The following is a 21,237-nucleotide window of genomic DNA, read 5'->3' as shown; positions in this document are numbered from 1 at the left end:
GTTGCTTTGACTATTTGAAGTATTTTGTGGTTCCATATAAATTTTAGGATTTTTTTCCACTTCTGTGAAGAATGTCTGTGTTATTTTGATAGGGATTGTATTGAATCCATAGATTACTTTGAATAGTGTTGACATTTTAGCAGTATTTATTCTTCCAATCCATGAACACATTTATAGCAATGTTTATTCTTCCAATCCATAAATGGGATTTCTTCTTGTATTTTTTTCAGTTTGTTCACTATTGACATATACAAATGTCACTGATTTTTATATTTTTGTGGAGTCTTTAGGGTTTTCTAAGTATAATATGTCATCTGCGAAAAGGATATTTTGACTTCTTTCCAGTTTGGATGCCCTTTGTTTCTTTCTCTTGCTTAATTGCTCTGGATAGGACATCCAGTACTATGTTGAATAAAAGTGGTGAAAGTGGGTGTCCTTGTTTTGTTCCAGAAGTTAGAGGAAAGACTTTCAATTTTTACTCCCATAGTATTATTTAGTTGTGGGTTTGTAATGTATGTCCCTTATTGTTTTGAGGTGTGTTCCTTCTACACCCAGTTTGTTGAGAGGTTTTGTCATAAAGGAACGTTGAATTTTGTCAAATGCTTTTTTGGCATCTATTGAAATGATCACATGGTTTTTGTCTTTGATTCTGTTAATATGACATATCATATTTATTGATTTGCATATGTTATATCATTCTGGCATCCCTGGGATGAATTCTGTGTAATCATGGTGAATGATCTTATCAGTGTGTTGTTGTATTTGGTTAGCTAGTATTTGGTTGAGTTCTCAATTTATGTTTAGCAGGAATATTGGCCTGTAGTTTTCTTTATTTGTTGTTTCATAGTCTGGTTTTGATATCAGGGTAATACTAGCCTCATAGAATGAGTTTGGAAGTATTCCCTCCTCTGTAATTAATTGAAATAATTTGAGTAGACTTGCTATTCATTCTTCTTTAAAAATATCTGGTATAATTCAGCAGTGAAGTCTTCAGGTACTAGCTTTTCTTCTCTTTTTCTTTTTCTTTCTTTTTTTTCTTTTTTTGACAGGATCTTGCTCTGTTGCCTGGACTGGAGTGTGGTGGTGCAATCCCAGCCCACTGCTTACTTGACCTCCTGGCTCAAGCAATCCTCTTACCTCAGCCTCCCAAATAGCTGAGACCACAGGTACACACCACCACATCTGGCTAATTTTTATTTATTTATTTTTTTGCAGAGATGGGGGTCTCCCTATATTGTGGGGTTTTCTTTGATGGGAGGTTTTTTATTATTACTTCAATCTCATTATTCATTATAGGTCTATTCTTGTTTTCTATTTCTTCATGCTTCAATCTTGGTAAGTTGTATTTCTCCAGGAATTTCTTTCTTTCTTTTAGGTTTTCCAATTTGTTGGCATATAGTTGTTTACAATAGTCTCTAATGATCCTTTGTATTTCTGTGGTATCAATTGTTATGTCTCCTTTTTCATTTCCGATTTTATTTGGGTCTTCTCTCTTTTTAGTTGGTCTAGCTAAAGATTTGTTTGTCTTTTGTATTTATTTTAGTTTCAACTTCATTTATTTCTGCTTTGATCTCTATTATTTCTTTTCTTCTACCAGTTTTAGGTTTGGCTTGTTTTTGCTTTCCTAGCTTTGAGAAGTACCACGTTAGGTTTTTTTTTTTTTTTTTTTGTAATGTTTCTACTTTTTTGTTGTAGATGTTTATTGCTATAAACGTTTCTCTTAGCAATATGTTGCTGTATGTCGTAGATTTTAGTATGTCGTGTATTTTTTTCAAGAATTTTTAAATTTTTCTTTTTAATATCTTTATTGACCCATTGATTGTTCAGGGGCATGTTGTTTATTTTCCATGTGTTTATATATATAGTTTCCAAAAGTTCATTCTGTTATTGATTTCTAGTTTTATTCCATTGTGGAATAAAATATACTTCAGAGGATTTTGACATTTTTGAATTTATTGACACTTGTTTTGTGGCCTAATGTATTGTTTATCCTGGAGAATGTTTCATGTGATGATGAGAAGAATTTGTATTCTGCAGCAGTTGGATGAAATATTCTGCAAATGTCAGTGAGGTCCAAGCAGTCTAGAGTGTAGTTTAACTTCAGTGTTTAATTGTTGATTTTCTGTTTGGATGATCTGGCCATTACTGAGAATGGAATGTTGAAGACCCCTACTAGTATTGTATTGCAGTCTATATCTCTCTTTATATCTATTAATTTTTGCTTTATATATTTGGATGGTCCAGTGTTGGGTGAATATATATTTATAATTGTTATGTCCTCTTGCTGAATTGACCCCTTTATTATTATAGAATAACATTCTTTGTCTCTTTTTACAGTCTTTGACTTGAAGTCTGTCTTATCTGATATAAACATAGCCACCCCTGCTCTTTTTTGGTTTTTATTTATCTGGAACATCTTCTTCCATCCCTTTACTTTTAGTCTAGTATGACTTTATAGGTGAAGTGAGTTTCTAGTTAGCATCATATAGTTAGATCTTATTTTATTATTTTTATTTTTTTTGAGGCAGAGTTTTGCTCTGTCACCCAGGCTGGAGTACAGTGGCTTGATCTCAGTTCACTGCAACCTCCACCTCCCAGGTTCAAGCGATTCTTCTGCCTCAGCCTCCCAAGTAGCTGAGATTACAGGCACCCGCCTGTACACCCAGCTAATTTTTGTATTTCTAGTAGAGACAGTGTTTCACCATGTTGTCCACGCTGGTCTTGAGCTCCTGTTTTTTTAGGTCTTGTTTTTTTAATCCACTTAGGCACTCTTATGTCTTTTAATTGGAGAATTTAGGACATTTACATTCAATACTATTACTGATAAAGACTTACTGCTACCATTTTGTTACTTGTTATCTGGTTGTTTTGTAAGTGCTCTCTTTCTTTCTTCCTTTTTGATTAAGTAATTTTTTCTGGTAGTATGTTTTAATTCATTGCTTTATGTTTTTAATATATATTATAGGTTTTTAATTTATGATTATCATGAGGCTTATAAAATATTTTATAGCTATAACACATTATTTTAAACAGATAACTACTTAGTTTTGACCATAGAGAGAAGAAAAGTAACAAACAATGGAAAAACTGAAACACGCTGTACTTTAACTTCATTCCCCTGACATTTTGATTTTTTCTTGTCTCAATTTACACCTTCTTATATTGTCTATTTCTTTAAAGGTTTCTGTAGTTACTATTTTCATAAATGTGTCTTTTTTTTTTTTTTTTGAGATTGAGTCTCACACTGTCGCCCATGCTGGAGTGCAGTGGCTCAATCTTGGCTCACTGCAAGCTCCACCTCCCGGGTTCACACCATTCTCCTGCCTCAGCCTCCTGAGTAGCTGGGACTACAGGTGCCCGCCACCACGCCCAGCTAATGAATGTGTCTTATAGTCTTTATGTTAGAGATATGAGTAGATTACACATCACATTTATAGTATTAGAGTATTCTGAATTTATGTACTTACATTTAAACTTCGTTTGTTTGTTTGTCTTTTGCATGTTAGCATTCTTTCCTTTCAGATTTAAGAGCTGCCTTTAACATTTCTTATAATATGGATCTAGTAATGCTGCATTTCCTCAGCTTTTGTTTGTCTGGAAAAGACTTTTTCTGTCCTTCATGTTTGAAGGAAAGTTTTGCTAGGTATAGTATTCTCAGTTTGCAGTTTTTTTCCCTTCAGCACTTTGAATCTGTTATACCACTCCCTCCTGATCTATATGGTTTTCGTTGAGAAGTCTGTTGCCAGATGAATTGGAGCTGCTTTTTATGTTATTTGCTTCTTTTCTCTTGCTGCTTTTAGGATTCTCTTTGTCCTTGACCTTTGAGAGTCTGATTATTATATCATTTGGCTTGTCTTATTTGGGATGAATATATTTGGTGTTCTGTGACCTCTTGTACCTAGATATTAACATATTTCTCTATGTTTAGTAGGTTTTCCTTTTTATTCCTTTAAATAGGCATTCTATGCTTTGCTCTTTCTCAATTCTCTCTTGAACACCAGTGAATCTTAGATTTGTTCTTCCAAGGTATGTATGTATATATATATATATTTCAGGCTCTCTTTATTCCTTTCATTCTGTTTTTTTCCCTCTGACTATATCTTGGCTTACTGCAACCTCCGCTTCTTGGATTCAAGTATTTCTTGTGCCTCAGTTACCCAAGTAGCTGGAATTACAGGCATGTGCCACCGTGCCTGGCTAATTTTTTTAGTGAGACGGGGTTTCGCCATGTTGGCCAGGCTGGTCTCTTAACTCCTAGGCTTAAGTTATCTGCCTGCCTCAGTCTCCCAAAGTGCTGGTATTATAGGCATGAGCCACCATGCCTGGCTAATCTCACTGATTCTTTCTTCTGCTTGATCTATTTCTTTTTTGGAGAGTCTCTGTACTTTTTTTTAAGTTCATCAAATGTATTTCTCAGTTCCAGGGTTTCAAATCTGTTTGCCATTTGATTTTTTAAAACTTTCATCTTTTTTTTTTTTTTTTTGAGACAGAGTCTGGCTCTGTCACCCAGGCTGGAGTGCAGTGGTGTGATCTCAGCTCACTGCAACCTCCGCCTCCTGGGTTAAAGCAATTCTGCTGCCTCAGCCTCCTGTGTAGATGGGATTACAGGTGTGCACCACCATGCCTGGCTAATTTTTGTATTTTTAGTAGAGATGAGGTTTCACCATGTTGGCCATGCTGGTCTCAAACTCCTGACCTCAAATGATCTACCCACCTTGGCCTTCCAAAGTATTGGGATTACAGGTGTGAGCCAATGTGCCCGGCCAAACTTTAATCTCTTTATTAAATTTCTCTGATAAATTTATCAGTTGCTTTTTCTGTGCTGTTTTGGAGTTCATGAATTTTCTTAAAACTGCTATTTTGAATTCTTGATCTGAGAGCTCACGTATCACCATCTCACCACGATGTTGATCACCAGTTCCTTGCTTTGTTCATTTGGGGAGGTCGTAGTTTCCTGTTTGCTGTTGTTCCTTGTGGACATGTATCTATGTTTTTGCAATGAAGAATCAGTTTTTCTTCACTGTCTCGCTTGTTGGACTTTCTAGGTTGTATGTTTGCTTAGAAGTTCTTTGCAATTGTCTGTGATTCCCCTTAATCCTAGATTGCTGCCTCATTTTCAGCACTAGATGGCACCTTAAGCCCAGAATTTCCTCAGCTCTGGCAAATGTTTGCAGTACTGCCCATCTCAGATGGTAGGGTTCTTAGAGGGGATATACCTCAGCTGTGTGGAAAGGCTGGCTAGGGGTTTATACCCAGATGACCTGTGGCATCTGCTTCCTCTGGCATGGTGCTGCTGAACAGCCACACTGATTTGGTGTCTCATTTGACTGAAATGAAGAGTAGTTATACAGGCTGGAGTTTCTAATTCCACTCTCCTCTTTGTCTCTAGCTGCCCGCAGGTGGTTTTCTCCCTCCAGGCACTAGTGGTGCTTCCTGTGGGTTTAGGCAGAAATGATTTTTCTGCAAGGGAACCCAGGATGGTGGGGAAGCTGGCTATCCACCTCAATCTCACTTTTTCCAGAGTAGAACAAATGAGACTGGGAGGAATTTTCTGTGCATGATGCCTGGCAGATTGGGGCAGGGGCATTGCAGATAGAGAACTTTCTTTCTTTCTATTGTCTGCTCAGAGTTTTTCACTTCTCTGTCTCCCAACTATCATTTCAGCCTCAGATTTGGCTTCTAAGATGCTGGTGTTAATCTGTGCTCCGGATATTTGCTTTTGGTTCTTTGTGGGGAGAGCAAAGGCAGATTGCTTCTACTCTGCCATTTTGTTCATATCCAGAATTGTTTTTTTTTTTTTTTTTGGTATATACTTTAAGTTCTGGGATACACGTGCAGAACGTGCAGGTTTGTTACATAGGTTTACATGTGCCATGGTGGTTTGCTGCACCCATCAACCCGTCATCTAGGTTTTAAGTCCTGCATGCATTAGATATTTGTCCTAATGCTATCCCTCCCTTTGCCCCCCACCCCCTCCCGCCGCCGACAGGACATGGTATGTGATGAGAATTGTATTTTTTTATTTTTATTTATTATTTAGCTTCTTTTACAATAACTCTTTTGAAACAGTTTCACTTTTCCTGAACTCTCAATCACTTCACTTTCTACAGATAATCTGCCTCCTACTTTTTAATAAATTTGAGGTCATCTTGATGAGTTCTTGAAACTTCCCTCCTTCAGAATTTTGCTTTGAATATTTCTGTTTTTCTTCCGTCTCTCTTCCATCTTATCTCAGAGGAAGAGACTGACTGTCAGACAGAAGGTTAACTTTTCTACCATTTAAAAAAAATCTCCGCTAAGGTATTACTTCTCAGTTCCCTTTATTCTCTTTTGCATCTTTAATATTTTTGTCACAGGCTTTTCCTTTTTCTATGAGTATGCTTAGATTTCTCCCCTAAAATTCTGCCTGTTTACTCTACTTTTCAAACTAGTATTTCATTTTCTTTTTACTGCAAACTTATCAAAAGTAGCTTATGCTTGCTTCTTTCATTTCTCATATTTAAACTGACTCTTATTGTCATCACTCTCCCCAAAGTTTTCTCTTAAATACCAACTAATTATAAAATCCTTTGTCCTTCTTTTCACTTCTGATCTTCCATGATCTCTCTATGGCACTTGACACTACCCTTGTTTTCTCTTTTCTTAATTCTGCCCTCTCTTGGCTGTGTGGAATTACTCTCTCCTGGATGTTTTCATTCTCCTACCTGTTTGATTACTTTTTCTGTCCCTTCTTCACTAGTACTTTTCCTTTTCTTTTTGAAACAAGGTCTCACTATGTTGCCCAGGCTGGTTTTTAACAAACTCCTGGGCTCAAGCATTCCACCTGCCTCTTCCTCCCAAAGTGCTGGGATTACAGGCATGAACCACCACACCCAGCCATCATCATTACTTTTTCTTATTCCACTTACTAAATATAAAAGTTTCTAAGATTTTTGCCCTTGTTTCTTTTCTTTTTAAAATCTGCACTTGGTGATCTCATCTTTTCTCACAGCGTCCATCATCATTTCTGTTCAACTCTGAATCTATATATTTTTCTCCGTATTTCTCCTACATATCTTAATCTATGTTTAAAAGCCAAAGTTAAATTTATCATCTTCTAAAAAAAATCTCTTATCTCTTCACCTTTAAGTCTCCCAGTGACCCACCAAAGTTATATATGGATCCTTCCTCTTAATCACCTGTCATTAGGACTATGCAGTAAGTTCTCTCTCTTTTTCAATCTATTTATATACACTTCTACCAGATTGTCTCCTAATGCATAGTTTTTATTATGTAGTTTGCCTACTCAGAAACTTTTAATGATTTATTACAAAGTAAAGTTGAACTCCTTTGTCTAGTGTAAAAAGTCCTCTGTAATTCTCAAAATATATTTTAGAATTACCTGCATTAGAATTGCCTGAGATACAGGGTACCATACTAGATTGTCAAGGATCTCCTGTGGCTCAGGGATTTGCCTTCTTAACCAGTCTTTAGGTGATTGTAAAGCTTGTTGGCTTCTGCTTTATGATTTTCCTTTGTTTTCTACATCAACCTTACATAATATCACTCAGTTTCACATAATCTACGTTTCTGCAATTTCAGTCTTGTAAATTAAATTACTTGTCATTACTACATTGAATTACTTGCCATATCATCATATTGACCTGATTGTGTACCATGCTTTCAAATGTACCTGCTCTAACTGTTTCCTCTGTGGAATACCCTCTCTTCTAGGCTCTTTTATCTATCAGGATTAATTTCAATACTCCATCCTATTCAAGTTCTCCTTGGCCTGAGCTGGAAGTGAGTTTCACTTCCTCTGAGTACTTTATGGCTGTTTTATGGGACTTTTCATAATTATCATAACCAGTTGCTTATAAACAAGCCTTTTTTTTTTTAACCATTAAGACTGTAAGCTCCTTGAGTTCTGTTATCATGTGGGGTTTACATTTTTGTATCCCCCATAGATATATAAACGTAAGCTTAGAGGCCTGGAACATAGATGATAGTAGATATTCAATAACTTTTTTAAAATAATAGACTAATTGGTAATTGATCTGTGTACCAAATAGATAGATGGGTGAATATATGATAATCTTATTCTACCTCATAAAATCTTACTCATTTTTCCTATAGTGAAAAGTAAAAAAAAATCTGAAGTTGCTTGCTATTATGAGTTGAAGGGATTATATTTTAGGGAAACTCACTAAGACTTTCCATAAAAAGTTAAGATTAAAAATGCTGATTCCTCTATCTAGTTCAGGCAAAGAGGTGAAATAAGAATTTTCTAGCTATATTTGCAGTCCTGAAGTTCTATTCAAGACCAAGCATCTAAAGGATTTCTACATTCCTGTTTTAAATATTATTTCTTGGGTATCCCGAAGTTTAGTTTATTAAAAATTAAGGCATAATTTTAAATAGCTATTCATATTATTTATTTTTAAAATGTAATTTACCCCTCAGGCAGTATTTTCTCTCAGGCTCCAGCAGTTTCTATATATGTACTCTCTTTAGGGGCAAGCAATTTTCTGATGACCCATTCTGTGTACCAGTTTATGTGCTGGGGAATTAAAGTAGGAGATAGCAGAGTAGTACTCTTTGGCATCATTTAAAAGTATATTACCACATAGCAATGAACAACGCTGTTTTCCCATACCTTTTTAATGAGAAAATGTTTGTAGAACCTATCTTTGGTGGATTTTCCATTTTTGGTATTATGTTGAGAAATCTGACCTATTTAGCATAATTTTTTTCATTGAAAAGTGATTTTCAAGAACATAAGATCTGTGATAAAGTAGCAAATACTCAGAAGAAATTGTGTTCTTTCAAATACAATATTTCTTTTATTTCTTCTTGTATATTCTTTCCTTGTTGGAAGAAACTGATTTATTCAAAGGAATTAGTTAACCCTTGAGTTCCATACGTCTATGGAAGGAGATAGGATATTGCCAACGTGTGGTTTAAATAAAAATTATAGTATTCGTATATATATATATATATATATATATATATTTTGTTTTCAATGACAGCAAAACCAAAGGAGTACCCCTGAGATGGAAAGACAGAGAGCTGTGTACCATCTAGCCACTAGGCTTGTTCAAACTGCTCGAAACTCTCAATTGGATCCAGACAGTTTACGAATATATTTAAGTAACCTCAAGAAGAAGTACAAAGAAGATTTTCCCAGGACTGAACAAGTTTCAGGAAAGACTGAAGAATAATAACAATTCTAATGTAATAATATATCTTAATTCAAGGAACCTAGAATTTATTTTTCTCCTTAGAGATAAGGAAAATAATATTTGCCAAATTTCATATTTTAATTGAAAATTACATTATATTAACATCACAATTGTCATCTATATATTCTATATGAAAAATATTTATTATAACTTAACAAATGAGAACTACTTAAAGGAATGGTTTTTATGTTAGGAGAAAATACAATACACCACTTTTTTCTCAGAAAAATTCACATTATTAAGACCTAAGTTCATTTATACTTACAAGTTGCAGTTTAAAATATTATTGTAAATACCCTAGTTTAATAAACACCTTTCTTTTTAGGTCTGGAAAATTCTTTGAGCTTTTCTTTTACATTCTATTCTGAAGTAATAATGCCCTATAACTCAATAATTTATTAATCAGTACCCCCACATTCCAACACTGGAGGGTTCTGAAGTTCATCAGAGTAATTTTGGAATCACGCTGCTAAGTGAGTAATCTCAGCATAAAGGCCTAACATAGACAAGTTATTCTTTTCTTGGGCAACTACGTGTCTGGAATTCAAGGTATACATTTGAAACATTTATTTAGTAAGCTACAGTATTCATAATAATTTGATCCCCCAATATCATTCACAGACCACTTAGGGCCATATTTTATTCTATAACATTTAATATTAATGTTTGTTGACTTTATTAAACTCTCAGCATTAAGTAAATATTAGTAGCCAAGCATATTGAAAAAGTTATAATTTAAATGATACACATATTATTTTGGAAAAGTAAATGTAAATTATTTTTTGTTTTACATTCAATTCAATATATATTAAATGTCTTGTTAGATTACTTATATTCCCTATTGTCATGTTTTAGAAAAAAATCACAATATTTATATTTGACTGTTAGCTATGTTTTAATTCACAGCCTCTGAAATGAATTCTATTTTGTGTGGTCATTTCTTTTTCTTTATATTTTTTCTTTTTGAGACAGAGTCTTGCTCTTGTCCCCAGACTGGAGTGCAATGGCACAATATTGACTCCCTGCAACCTCCACTTCCCAGCTTCAAGTGATTCTGCTGCCTTAGCCTCCTGAGTCGCTGGGACTACAAGCACCCACCACCATGCCTGGCTAATTTTTGTATTTTTGGTAGAGACGGGGTTTCATAATGTTGGCCAGGCTAGTCTCGAACTCCTGACCTCAGGTGATCCGCCTGCCTCGGCCTCCCAAAGTGCTGGGATTACAGGCGTGAGCCACTATGCCTGGCTTTATGTGGTCATTTCTAAAGGCAGTTAGGTAGTTTAGGCTTGTGGCAAATTTCAAGAAGACACTGAGGAGGAAAAGGGCATGGCAGATTGTTTGGGGTGGCAGGAAAAAAGAGAGGAAAGCAATAAAAGGTAGAAAGGGAGTAGGCAGTGGGGAAAAAACAGGCAAGCAGAGACGAGTGCAACATATCAAATATGCTGAATATCATTTCCTCAAATACATTAACTTCTTTTTAGATTTAACCTCAATGTTAGATTCCACCCAACTTTTAAGAAATTTTTCATCAATTAAAGCTTTTGATGCAAAAACCGCAGCCAAATGATTAATGTCTTTTATTTTAGAATTGAGATACTGAAATAAAAACAGGTTTATATCTTCTTAAAATTAAATTACTTTTTCTTAAACCATTTTTGTGTGTAGCAGAAACATACAAAAAACCAAATCAAATAAAGATATAATTATTATGTCATGGTACTAGAGAATGAAGGTGAATACTAGGGAGACAATGCATTTCTTAATTTTAAGATCTATTTGCTCTACTCTTTTGTTTTTCTTTGCCTTTGCCTTTTTCTAATATTATAGATCATTATCTCATAATCCAGTCTTTCAAGGTAAATGCCCATAATGTGTTAGCAAACTCCTTTAATTTCCACCACAAAGCCATTATTTTAGCCTGTTCCACCTTTCTCCTCATAGGATAAAATCCTACATAAGATAGTCTTTTTCAAGTTTAGGGGTAAAATATGGAGGGGTGGGGGTGGAGAAGAAACACAGCTTATTCTCATGCCTAGGAAGTAATGCATTTATTTTTACATTTACATTCAATAAAATTAATTTTTTTGGTGTACGGTCCTATTAATTTTAGTACATTTATGGATTCACATAACCACCAGCAAAATCAGGATACAGAACAGTCCCATCATTCCAAAAGACTTCCTTAGTGCTGTTCCTTTGTAGTCAAATCTTTCCCTGACCCTCAACTTTAACCCAGCAATCACAGGCCTGTTTTCTTTCCCTATAGTTTTGTTTTTTCCCAGAATGTCCAACAAATGGAATCCATGTAGCATGTAACCTTTTGAGACTGGCTTCTTTTGCATAATGCGTTTGAAATTTATACATGTTCCTGTGCCTTTTTATTGCTGACAAGTATTTCATTGTTTATATGTGCCAGAGTTTGTTGTCCTTTCATTCATTGAGGGACATTTGGGTTTTTAGTTCTTAGTGATTATGAATAAAGCTACCATAAACCTTCCTATACAGGGTTTTTTGGGAGCATAAGTTTTCATTTATCTAGATTAAATAGGAGTAAAATAGCTGTGTCATATGTTAAGTGTATGTTTTATTTCATAAGAAGCTGCCAGACTTTTCCAGAGTGACTATACCACTTTTCATTCTCATCAGCTATGTGTGAGTTCCAGTTGCTCCTCATGGTTACTAGTACTTGGTATTGTCAGCTTTCTTTTCTTTTTTCAGTTGAGCCATTTTAATAGGTGTGCAGTGAGTAATGCTTTTTAAACAAATTTTAAAGCTATTCTGATAATTTTTTTAGCCAGAAGTGATGTTTTATTTCTCTTTTTTCTATTTTTTAATTGCTTTTAGCCTCTCTGATAGCACATTTTAAAATCTGTTCCTTCAAGCAAAAGTTTTAGAGTAAGTATTACTTTTAGAAAGCTATAAAACAAATCTAATTCAATAAATATTTTCTATGGACCAGGCAACATATTAGGTGTTAGAGGTACAAGAGATAGGGCATTTGACTTGAGAACCTTGGGTGTAATAAAGAGAAAAAAGCACATATATTAGGATTGGAGCACCATGTGATAAGTGCCATAATAGAGGAATGTTTAAGGCAGTGGAACCAAGCGTATGTAACCTTTGTCGGTCAAAGGGAATTTAGAGGATAAAATATATTGGGTTTTTAGGAAGGAAAAGGCATTTTAGATAGATCAGCATATGTGTAAGTAAAGATATATGAAGCAGTAAGCAGCTTAGTTTAGCTGGAGGATAGAGTGCATCTGAGAGAGTGAAGCTAGGTGCTTTCTATCAATTTCTCCTATAAACCACTGTAGAGTTTTAAGGCATGTTTGCCCTTGGGGGATTGGCAAGGGATGGTGGTAGTAGTGATGGTGGTATAACATAATTAGATTTGCATCTTAATAAGATCATCTGGGTGTTAGCATGAATGATTTTGAAATGGGCAGTTGAAACCAGAGTCAAGGAGACCAAATAGTTTAAGAGACTATTTTAGTAGAGTTGATGAGGGTTAAAGGTAGAAATGATGGGAACAGGACAGATGCTTGTGGGAGGAGAGAAGAGTTGAGTGGGCAGAGTGACTGATGAGGGAGAGAAGACATTGATTTGAAAGATATCATGTCTTTTGAGGGAATATGGTTGGAGCTGGAGGTCATTATCCTCAGCAAATTAATGCAGGAACAGAAAACCAAACACCGCATGTTCTCACTTATAGTGGGAGCTAAATGATGAGAACACATGGACACATGGAGGGGAACAACACACACCAGGGCCTGGCAGAGGGTGGAGATGGAAGAGGGAGAGCATCAGGAAGAACAGCTAATGGATGCTGGTCTTAATACCTAGGTGATGGGATGACCTGTGCAGCAAACCACCATGGCACACATTTATCTGTGTAACAAACCTGCACATCTTGGACATGTACCCCTGAACTTAAAAAAAAAAAGACAAAACATGTTTTAAATGTGAAAACAACAAAAAAGATATGTTCGAGTGCTAACCCTCAGTACTTCAGAATGTGATGTTGTTTGGAAGTAAGATTACTGCAAATGTAATCAGATAAGATATGACAGCTGTCTTTATAAGACCACATGAAGACAGAGGGGAACACTATATGAAGACAAAGGATTGAAGTAGTGCAGCTACAAGCCAAGGAAGGGAAACCACCAGAAGCTAGAACGAGGTAAGGAAGAATTCTTGTAAAAGCTTCAGAGGGAGGAGGGCCCTAGTGACACCTTGATTTTGGACTCATAGGATTCACAACTGTGAGATGAGAAATAATGTACCCAGTGTGTGGCACTTTGTTATGGCAACTCTAGGAAACTAATACAGAAGGGAAGAGTTCAGTAAGATTCTGGGTGGTGATGGATTTATCATGTTGAGAAATACGGAAGTAATCAGAATTCCAGTAGGAAGAAGTTCCTGAAACTTAGATGCTGCTTTTTGCCCACCCTTTAGAATAGGTATGAGCCACAGTCAATAAAAGTGAAGACTAGACCAAATTTGTTAATCTTTCTTAGAGTCGAAGACATGTGGAGAGAATGATGGAAGAAAAGGATGAAAATTAGAGAATAAATGTCAAAAGATTTGCTGAGGTATTTGGCCAGACAAGTCACTTCATCTGGATCACCAATCTAGTGTTCCTTTATGTGCTAGACTAAAGGTAGCTTTTAGGCTTTCTTTATATTAACTTATTTTTACCAAAATATACAACTATTTACATGTTTCTAGTAAAGGAAATATTCATATGAATAGCCTGTCTATAATATGTACTTGTATATTTATGAGCTTAAAATATGCTGAGTTATAATTAAACATTTTAATAAAGTGTATAAGTAAACATTTCTATAATTCAATCCTATAATGTATTTTTACTTCACCTAAATGAAAGTAGAGGGAAAGAAAAAGCAAGTAATCTGGTTATATTGCTCCATGTCTTTGCTACTTTACTATTTACATTCTGTTCTTTAGACACTGTAATAATAATATTCACACAGTTTATGTTAGTACAGAACCAGAGTGAACACTCTTTCTATGAATTGTCACACTTTGATAGTACTCAGACTGTGAGTGGACAGTGGAAACTGCTACTGTCTGCCATAATTTACTAAGACAGGCCCTAAAATATATAGTGATAAGGTGGGAACAGGTGCTCATTGTCAAAAACTGTGAAGAGTCTGACATTTTTACCCTAATTGCAAGCAAGCAGTTTAGCCTGCCATAGCTTCATGCTTACTGTCAGAAGACAAGAGACTCCTGGGTTAGAAACAAAGGACTTTATTACTAATGGCATTAGCAAGTAGCATAAGATTCATGCTTGTGTCGATTCCACTTAGATCCACCCTCCAAGATATGGAGTGGTCCAAGTAGATGTAGACACAGTAGATTTGTGTCACAGCTGAGGAGCTCTGAGCTTGGGAAATTCCAATCTTTTGTAGTGAGTTTCAAGCAAACTTGCTCAACCTTTGCCTGAGAAAGACATTACTTTTTTATACTAAACAATAAACAAACCTGCTTTCTGCTCCAAAGGAAGACACTATCTCTATCTCCCAAACTGCTCACTATACAAACTTCTTGAAAAGCTAGCCCATAATAAATGGAAATTAGTGCCTCTGCTCCTGACAGGAAAAACATGAGAGAGATCCATAGAGAACTGTCTTCCAAGTCTCATGTTTGCATATAGTTATAGAGAAAAAAGTCTAGTACTTAGAAAATAGCCAAAAAATTGTCTGAGAAAACTCTATTTTTTTAGATAAGTTTCTTCGTGATGAAAGAACATACAGATTGAACTGATATTTTCATTTTGATGTAATTTGGATGAAAATAGTTTATTTCTCTTTGTGTAAAATGCATATAATTTATTCCATTGTATAGAAGGTAATGGGCAGAGTCATGTATTGATTAAAAAGTGATCCAATTAAGATGTTGTGTGAAAATATATTTTCTAAATGAATGTTTAATGCAATAAAAACTTACATGAAGTTAATTTTTATTAACTTCTAAGCCATACATTGGTAAGCATTGTTAAGGAACTTAGGACATTGACGTATGTTAGATTTCTAAATTCAGATAGTTTTGTAGACGAGCAGGAATTAGAAGTGAAAATATTCCATCTGGGAGCACATTGTTGGTTAATAGTTGATTCCTGATGGTTAGTCTGCAAAGATGTAATAGTTCACATGGATCTTTGTATCTTGTTGAAGGAATGTAATCAAACCAATTTGAAATAATTGGACGTCTTCCTAAACTAAGCTGTGTCTGAAGAAAAGCAAAATATTTTACTTTTGTAATGTTTTGTAATCTGGATTAGTCCAAATTATTAAAACTTATTTTTAATTTAAATTTAGAAAATAGACCATAAACTTATAAAACCCTTATAACTTTTTTCCAAAGCATTTTTACTTGAGGCAATTATTTTATTCCCTTTTTTTCACAAGGATAAACTTCAAATAATCTATATGTCTAAGGACACAAGGCAACATTTTTTTACAACTATGAATCCGAACAAGTTTTTAATTTTAGTTGGATTGTACTTTTATTTTATCAACTTCTTCCTGAAGAGTAGTTACGGTCAACTTAGCCGTATAGAATTATCTGAGAGACTGTAAAAAATACCAGTGCTCAGACCCTACTCCACAAATTCTGATTCAACTGGTCTGGGGTTAGACAGAGACAACCTAAGTCCTAAAAGTTTCCCAGGTGTTATCAACCATTGTAGAGTAAAGCTTCATACACAAGCAGGCCTGACAGGAGGCCTGTCCAAATGAAAAGATGTCTTTTAAAGGTTTAGAAAGGCATCTTTTAAAATATTTAATCTTACGGGTCAAATGTTAATAGATTGACTTGGGAGGAAAAAACATTGCTGTATTACAGAAATATTCTCCACTAGAACATATACTCCACAGGCTACATGATACTATTGTTTATCTATTACATATATAATGCATTCATTATTCAATTATTTAACTATTAAAGAATATATGCTTAGCATTGTGATAGGTGCTTGGGATAATTTGCTAGGGTAGGTAAAATAGACACAGCCTCTGTGCTTACAAGACTCATGGTGTAGAGGTAGAAATATCTAAACATATATTTACAATAAAATATATGTGCTGCGATAGGGAAAACTACTGGGAAGTGTAGAAATGCCGAACAGAGGTATTTAAAGTGTTCTTTAAGCAGTTTTAATACTATTCTTTATCTTCCTGTTCAATGCTATTTTACTTTATTAAGCTGCAATTGATTGGAACCCAGCTATAAATTTTTTGCCACTTAGGCAGATGATTTTGGTCAACTCACTCTGTCCTTGTGCTTTTCTTTTTCTTTCTTTTTTTTTTTTTTTTTTGGAGACGGAGTCTCGCTCTTTTCTCAGCTCACTGCAAGCTCCACCTCCTGGGTTCACGCCATTCTCCTGCCTCAGCCTCCCGAGTAGCTGGGACTACAGGTTCCCACCACCGCGCCCAGCTAATTTTTTGTATTTTTAGTAGAGATGGGGTTTCACCGTGTTAGCCAGGATGGTCTCGATCTCCTGACCTCGTAATCCGCCTGCCTCGGCCTCCCAAAGTGCTGGGATTACAGGCATGAGCCACTGCGCCCGGCCTGTCCTAGTGCTTTTCTACTAGTGTTGTATCTCAGGAATAGCATTCATGGAACTGGTTGAGAATTGATATGTTCTGTAACAATTATGCAGAATTAATACTGGACCAAGGACAAGCAAGATTCTGAAAATGCAAAAAAAAATTTTTGTTTTAAAAATGGGCTGCCAAAATAATTTGATAAATTTGCTTTGCTTACAGTTGGCTCAGGCACTCATATTCACTGCTGAGGCATTAAAGAAAAAAAACAGTAAAGTTATATTTCTTATGAGTTTATTTCTGAAGTCACAGCCTTAAAGATTAGGGGAACTACTGGATTCCTTGTTAATTTGATTGGTTTAAATTATAGGGGTAGCTTTCTCTGTATTAAACGGACTTATTTGTTGCCACTAATGGGCATGATTCAATTTGATGCTGACACTTGCAGTTCATTTTGACAGGGTACCCTATATGCTCTTAATTGTTTTCTCTAAATTTGATTTATTCCAGAAACTTTATTAAGAAGGTCTCCACATTTCTGAGGGATAGATATTTTCACTTGAACAAATATTTTAAGCGTTTATTTATATTTTCATAATGCTTGACGTTGCTTTGAGAACTTGAATGGAAAAAATCTGTTTTTTGACATATGATTGTGTTTGTGGGGAGAAATGTAACCCTCATTTTGAAATATTCTTTTGGAAAGGAAGTCTGTTAAATTTTTTGATTTTGTTTTTAAAGGACAGAGACATCTTAAAGTTTTAAAAATAGACTTAGGATAAAATATATATCTACTTAATACTAAAATGAACTATACATATAACTTAAAATTCTTTCATATTTCTAAAAACACAAGAAGTAAAAGACTGTTTGAGATTTTCCCTATTATTTTTATTAATAGGCATATACTCAATGATCTGTCACTGGATATATTCTATAAATTAAAAATTAACTATATTCTTTCCTTTACAGTTGAATCTTAAGATTCACTAATATTTGAGCCCATTTTTTTTAAAGTAGTTTTCTTACCTTTATTTCCTTGACTGAAATGACAGAAAGCACTCTGGAACATAGTACCAAACATGTTTTGGCATCTTCATGGATGTCAGCCAATTCACGATCAACCATTACTCTTACTCTCGAAGGGTAGAGTACTATTGTTAAGACAATGTTGATAGGGTTTTTTTCTCTTTCTAAGATTCCATATTGTAGTAGTATTTTGAAGATATTAGACTGTCTTGTCTGAGCTACATAAAAGAGAGGTGTGATGCCACTTAATGGGCTTGGACAGTATACTGGTGTGAAAGTTCTGTGAATTAAACAAAACAAAAACTCATTGGATATAGAATTAAGAAATGTGACAAACACTTTATCTTGCTAGTAATGGGAAAATAATAGTTTAAATGTTAAATGTCTTAAATGTAACTTTATCTTTGTATGTTTCTTTTTTTTTTTTTTTTTTTTTTTTTTTTTTTGAGATGGGGTTTCCCTCTTGTTGCTCAGGCTGGAGTGCAATGGCATGATCTCCACTCACCGCGACCTCTGCCTCCTGGGTTCAAGTGATTCTCCTGCCTCAGCCTCCTGAGTAGCTGGGATTACAGGCATGTGCCACCACACCTGGCTAATTTTGTATTTTTAGTAGAGAAGGGGTTTCTCCATGTTGGTCAGTCTGATCTCAAACTCCCAACCTCAGGTGATCCGCCTGCCTCAGCCTGCCAGAGTTCTGGGATTACAGGCGTGAGCCACTGCACCCAGCCTATATATTTCTTAAAAGGGGTTTTCCACTCTATGAATCTAGACTAAACTGAAGGTTAAAAGAAAACTCCTACCAAACATTTAAACCCTATTTACGTTGTAAAAATAAAAAAACCAATTTATAATATATGTAAAGTGTTTACTTTTAGTCATAGCAATTCTAGTTGAGAAATCTGTACTGCTTAGGACAGTATTACAAAACTGACGTAGCTCTGGAAAAAATAAAATGGAAAAGGAGGACAGAACTTTTTGATTTAACTTTATAATAGAAAGGATTATGTGATCATTTGCATATCTTTTTGTTTTTGTTCTTCTTGATCATGTACCAGACATGAGCTTGAATTGAGTTTGGAGATTAGGAAAGAAATAAATACAACTAGCTTAATTCGATGTTTTTCACTTTAATAAAATTAGAGTTGGTTGGGCTTAGGAAATGTAAATTATAGTGAGAACCATATCAGGTCCCTCAAGGGCAGAATTTTTCTTCTTGAGTAAAATTTTGAAATCTAGGGAAATCTTGTTTTCCCTAGAGTGTCACATGATGGCTAGACTTGAAAATTTCTCTTCCCTTATGACAGAAATGAAAACTTTATTTTTTTAAATGGTATATACTTCTTGCAGTTGTTTCATTTAATAGACTTTTATGCTGTTATTTTGGTCAGAGTAAATATTGTTGTAGTGTCCTTGACCACAGGGGATTTTATATTAGCAAGCCATAATTTTGCCAAGTAATATGGTTTTTAGGCTAATGAAAGAGAAATTTTATTAATGATTTTTGTCTGTGGAATTCTCTTGACTGGCCGAATAAAATACTGCAGGACAGCAAACAAAGTATAAATACTGGTTTTAGGCAACTACTCAGAGCAAGGAAAGTCTTATGCAAAAGGGTGAACTTTAAGACTGCATATATAGTACTTAGGTAAAATGAGAGACAGCATGGTATAATGGTATAAACAATAGAGACAAGTGTTCTAGGTTCTAAGTTTTAGCTCTTTGAATTGGCTGTGTGATCTTGGGCAAGTTGGCTTCTTTACATCTGTTTCCACAAGCATTTATGTACTCATCTGCTTATTCCTTCATTACCTAATTTATTTAACACTTGCTTGCCTAGAGTGTACGGAGGAGTAGATACACAGAGATGAAAGATATAGTTCTTGTCTATTATAATCTAGTAAGGAAAACACAAGAAATTGTATAAATACAATACAATACTATAGAAGCACTGAGGAGGGGTACTTAACTCTATATGAAATTGTCATTTCCTATAGGTTATCCAGAAACTAAGATTTGACAGATTAGTAGATGTTTTCCAATAAAAAGATTTGAAAGAATGTTTTAGGCACAAGCATAAACCAGCATTGGAGGATCGCTATAGCAGAACTAGCTATAGACGATAAATGTGTTGTAATAGATGAGTTTTTTTCAAACTGTTTTTGAAGACTCTGACAAAACTAAGAAAAAAGAATTTTTCTGGTTGAAGTCCTAGAGCCCTTACCCCCTACTGGATCCTTGTTCAGGTCTCCAAAAAGTATAGTTGGGAAGTCACTGGACCAACTAGTTTATCTGCAAAGCTTCACCAAACTCTGAAATGCCAGGATTTTCTAATTTAAAAAATAATGAATTGTAGTGCAAAGTAGCATTTTAGAAATCAAGATGTAGGTTTTTGTCATAACTCTGTCACTGGCACTATACATACCTATATGTATATATATACACACACACATACACATATAGAAAGAGAAAGGATATATATGTATGTATATATATATATGAATATGGATATGTATTATTTCCTGTCTCTGTCCTGGAATCATCTCCAGACCAATAATGTCCTGGGCATCTTATCTTTTTTACAAATACTTCCAACGCATGGAGAACTTCTAAACTACTTATCTTTCTACATTACCTGTCATTGGTATGCAGTTTCCCAAACCGCCACTGCATCCAGGTCTTTCCCATTTCTTTACTTTGTATATGTTCTTCTCCCCTGCCTTTTTCTTTTTTTTCAATTCTGCAATAAGTCTAACTCATCTTTGTGAGACCTTGTCTAATAAACTGTTTTGTGAAGTCTTCTTTGATTACCCTGATATATCTCATACTCCTCAGGGCACTTTGTACCTACCTACATTAAATTTGTATCTTTTGGAAAACTTATTTAACACCTCTAAACTTTCATTTTCTCTTCTTCAAAATAAATGGATAAGCAAAACAATCTACAAAGGTGGAAGCTCCTGAAAGACAGTAATTTCATCTTAGTTCACTACTACATATTTAAGTGCCTAGAACAATGTTTGGCCCATATTACGCACTCAAATATTTGTTATTTGAACTTTTTTTTACTGAAAATTTTGACTATATATATGTGATAGTAAAAAATTCCTTGAATTTATCCTGTAGCTTTCAGGCCTAACAAGATTTTTGTTGATGTGTAATCACTTAAACTTTTCAAAGGCAATTTAATGTACTCATCTTGCTTGTTCTTAAGAAAATATTTGACTTAAGAACCTTGTAAGTATGGGAATTCTGGAGACTCAGGGGGGCAAAATATACCATAAATGGTCATTATTAAGATTTAGAGATGTTAGTTGATTCTAAGATATTAAGATTGACATTACCTTTAGAAGATACTGAATGAATACTGAAAAATGTTGAAAACATGACTAAAACTCAAATAGGTTTAAAATGAGATT

General features: G+C 34.8%; 2 protein-coding genes across 8 annotated transcripts in view; one reads left to right on the top strand and one right to left on the bottom strand.

The window, feature by feature from the left end:
- The window catches only part of MSH4 (mutS homolog 4), a 120,903-nt gene extending 110,855 nt beyond the window's left edge, over positions 1–10,048 (top strand). The window contains exon 20 of one of the 3 annotated variants that reach the window (XM_054448694.1): positions 9,009–10,048. In XM_054448694.1, the coding sequence (XP_054304669.1) occupies positions 9,009–9,200 (192 nt within the window). In that variant the 3' untranslated portion in view covers positions 9,201–10,048. The remainder of the gene's footprint in view (positions 1–9,008) is intronic. The other 2 variants (XM_054448701.1, XM_054448712.1) reach the window with 2 other exon arrangements.
- Positions 10,049–14,482: 4,434 nt separating this feature from the next.
- The window catches only part of ASB17 (ankyrin repeat and SOCS box containing 17), a 52,321-nt gene continuing 45,566 nt past the window's right edge, over positions 14,483–21,237 (bottom strand). For 2 of the 5 annotated variants that reach the window (XM_054448670.2, XM_054448660.2), the window contains 2 exons: positions 17,822–18,101; positions 15,024–15,476 (listed from right to left, as the gene is read on the bottom strand). In XM_054448670.2, the coding sequence (XP_054304645.1) occupies positions 15,270–15,476; positions 17,822–18,101 (487 nt within the window). In that variant the 3' untranslated portion in view covers positions 15,024–15,269. Of the gene's footprint in view, positions 15,477–17,821; positions 18,102–21,237 lie in introns of all 5 variants that reach the window. The other 3 variants (XM_054448684.2, XM_054448679.1, XM_054448651.1) reach the window with 2 other exon arrangements.

Source organism: Pongo pygmaeus, chromosome 1 (assembly GCF_028885625.2).
Source record: "Pongo pygmaeus isolate AG05252 chromosome 1, NHGRI_mPonPyg2-v2.0_pri, whole genome shotgun sequence".
NCBI lineage: Eukaryota > Metazoa > Chordata > Mammalia > Primates > Hominidae > Pongo > Pongo pygmaeus.
The sequence above is the reverse complement of the archived record's forward strand: the minus strand, read 5'-3'. Positions and strand labels throughout refer to the sequence as shown.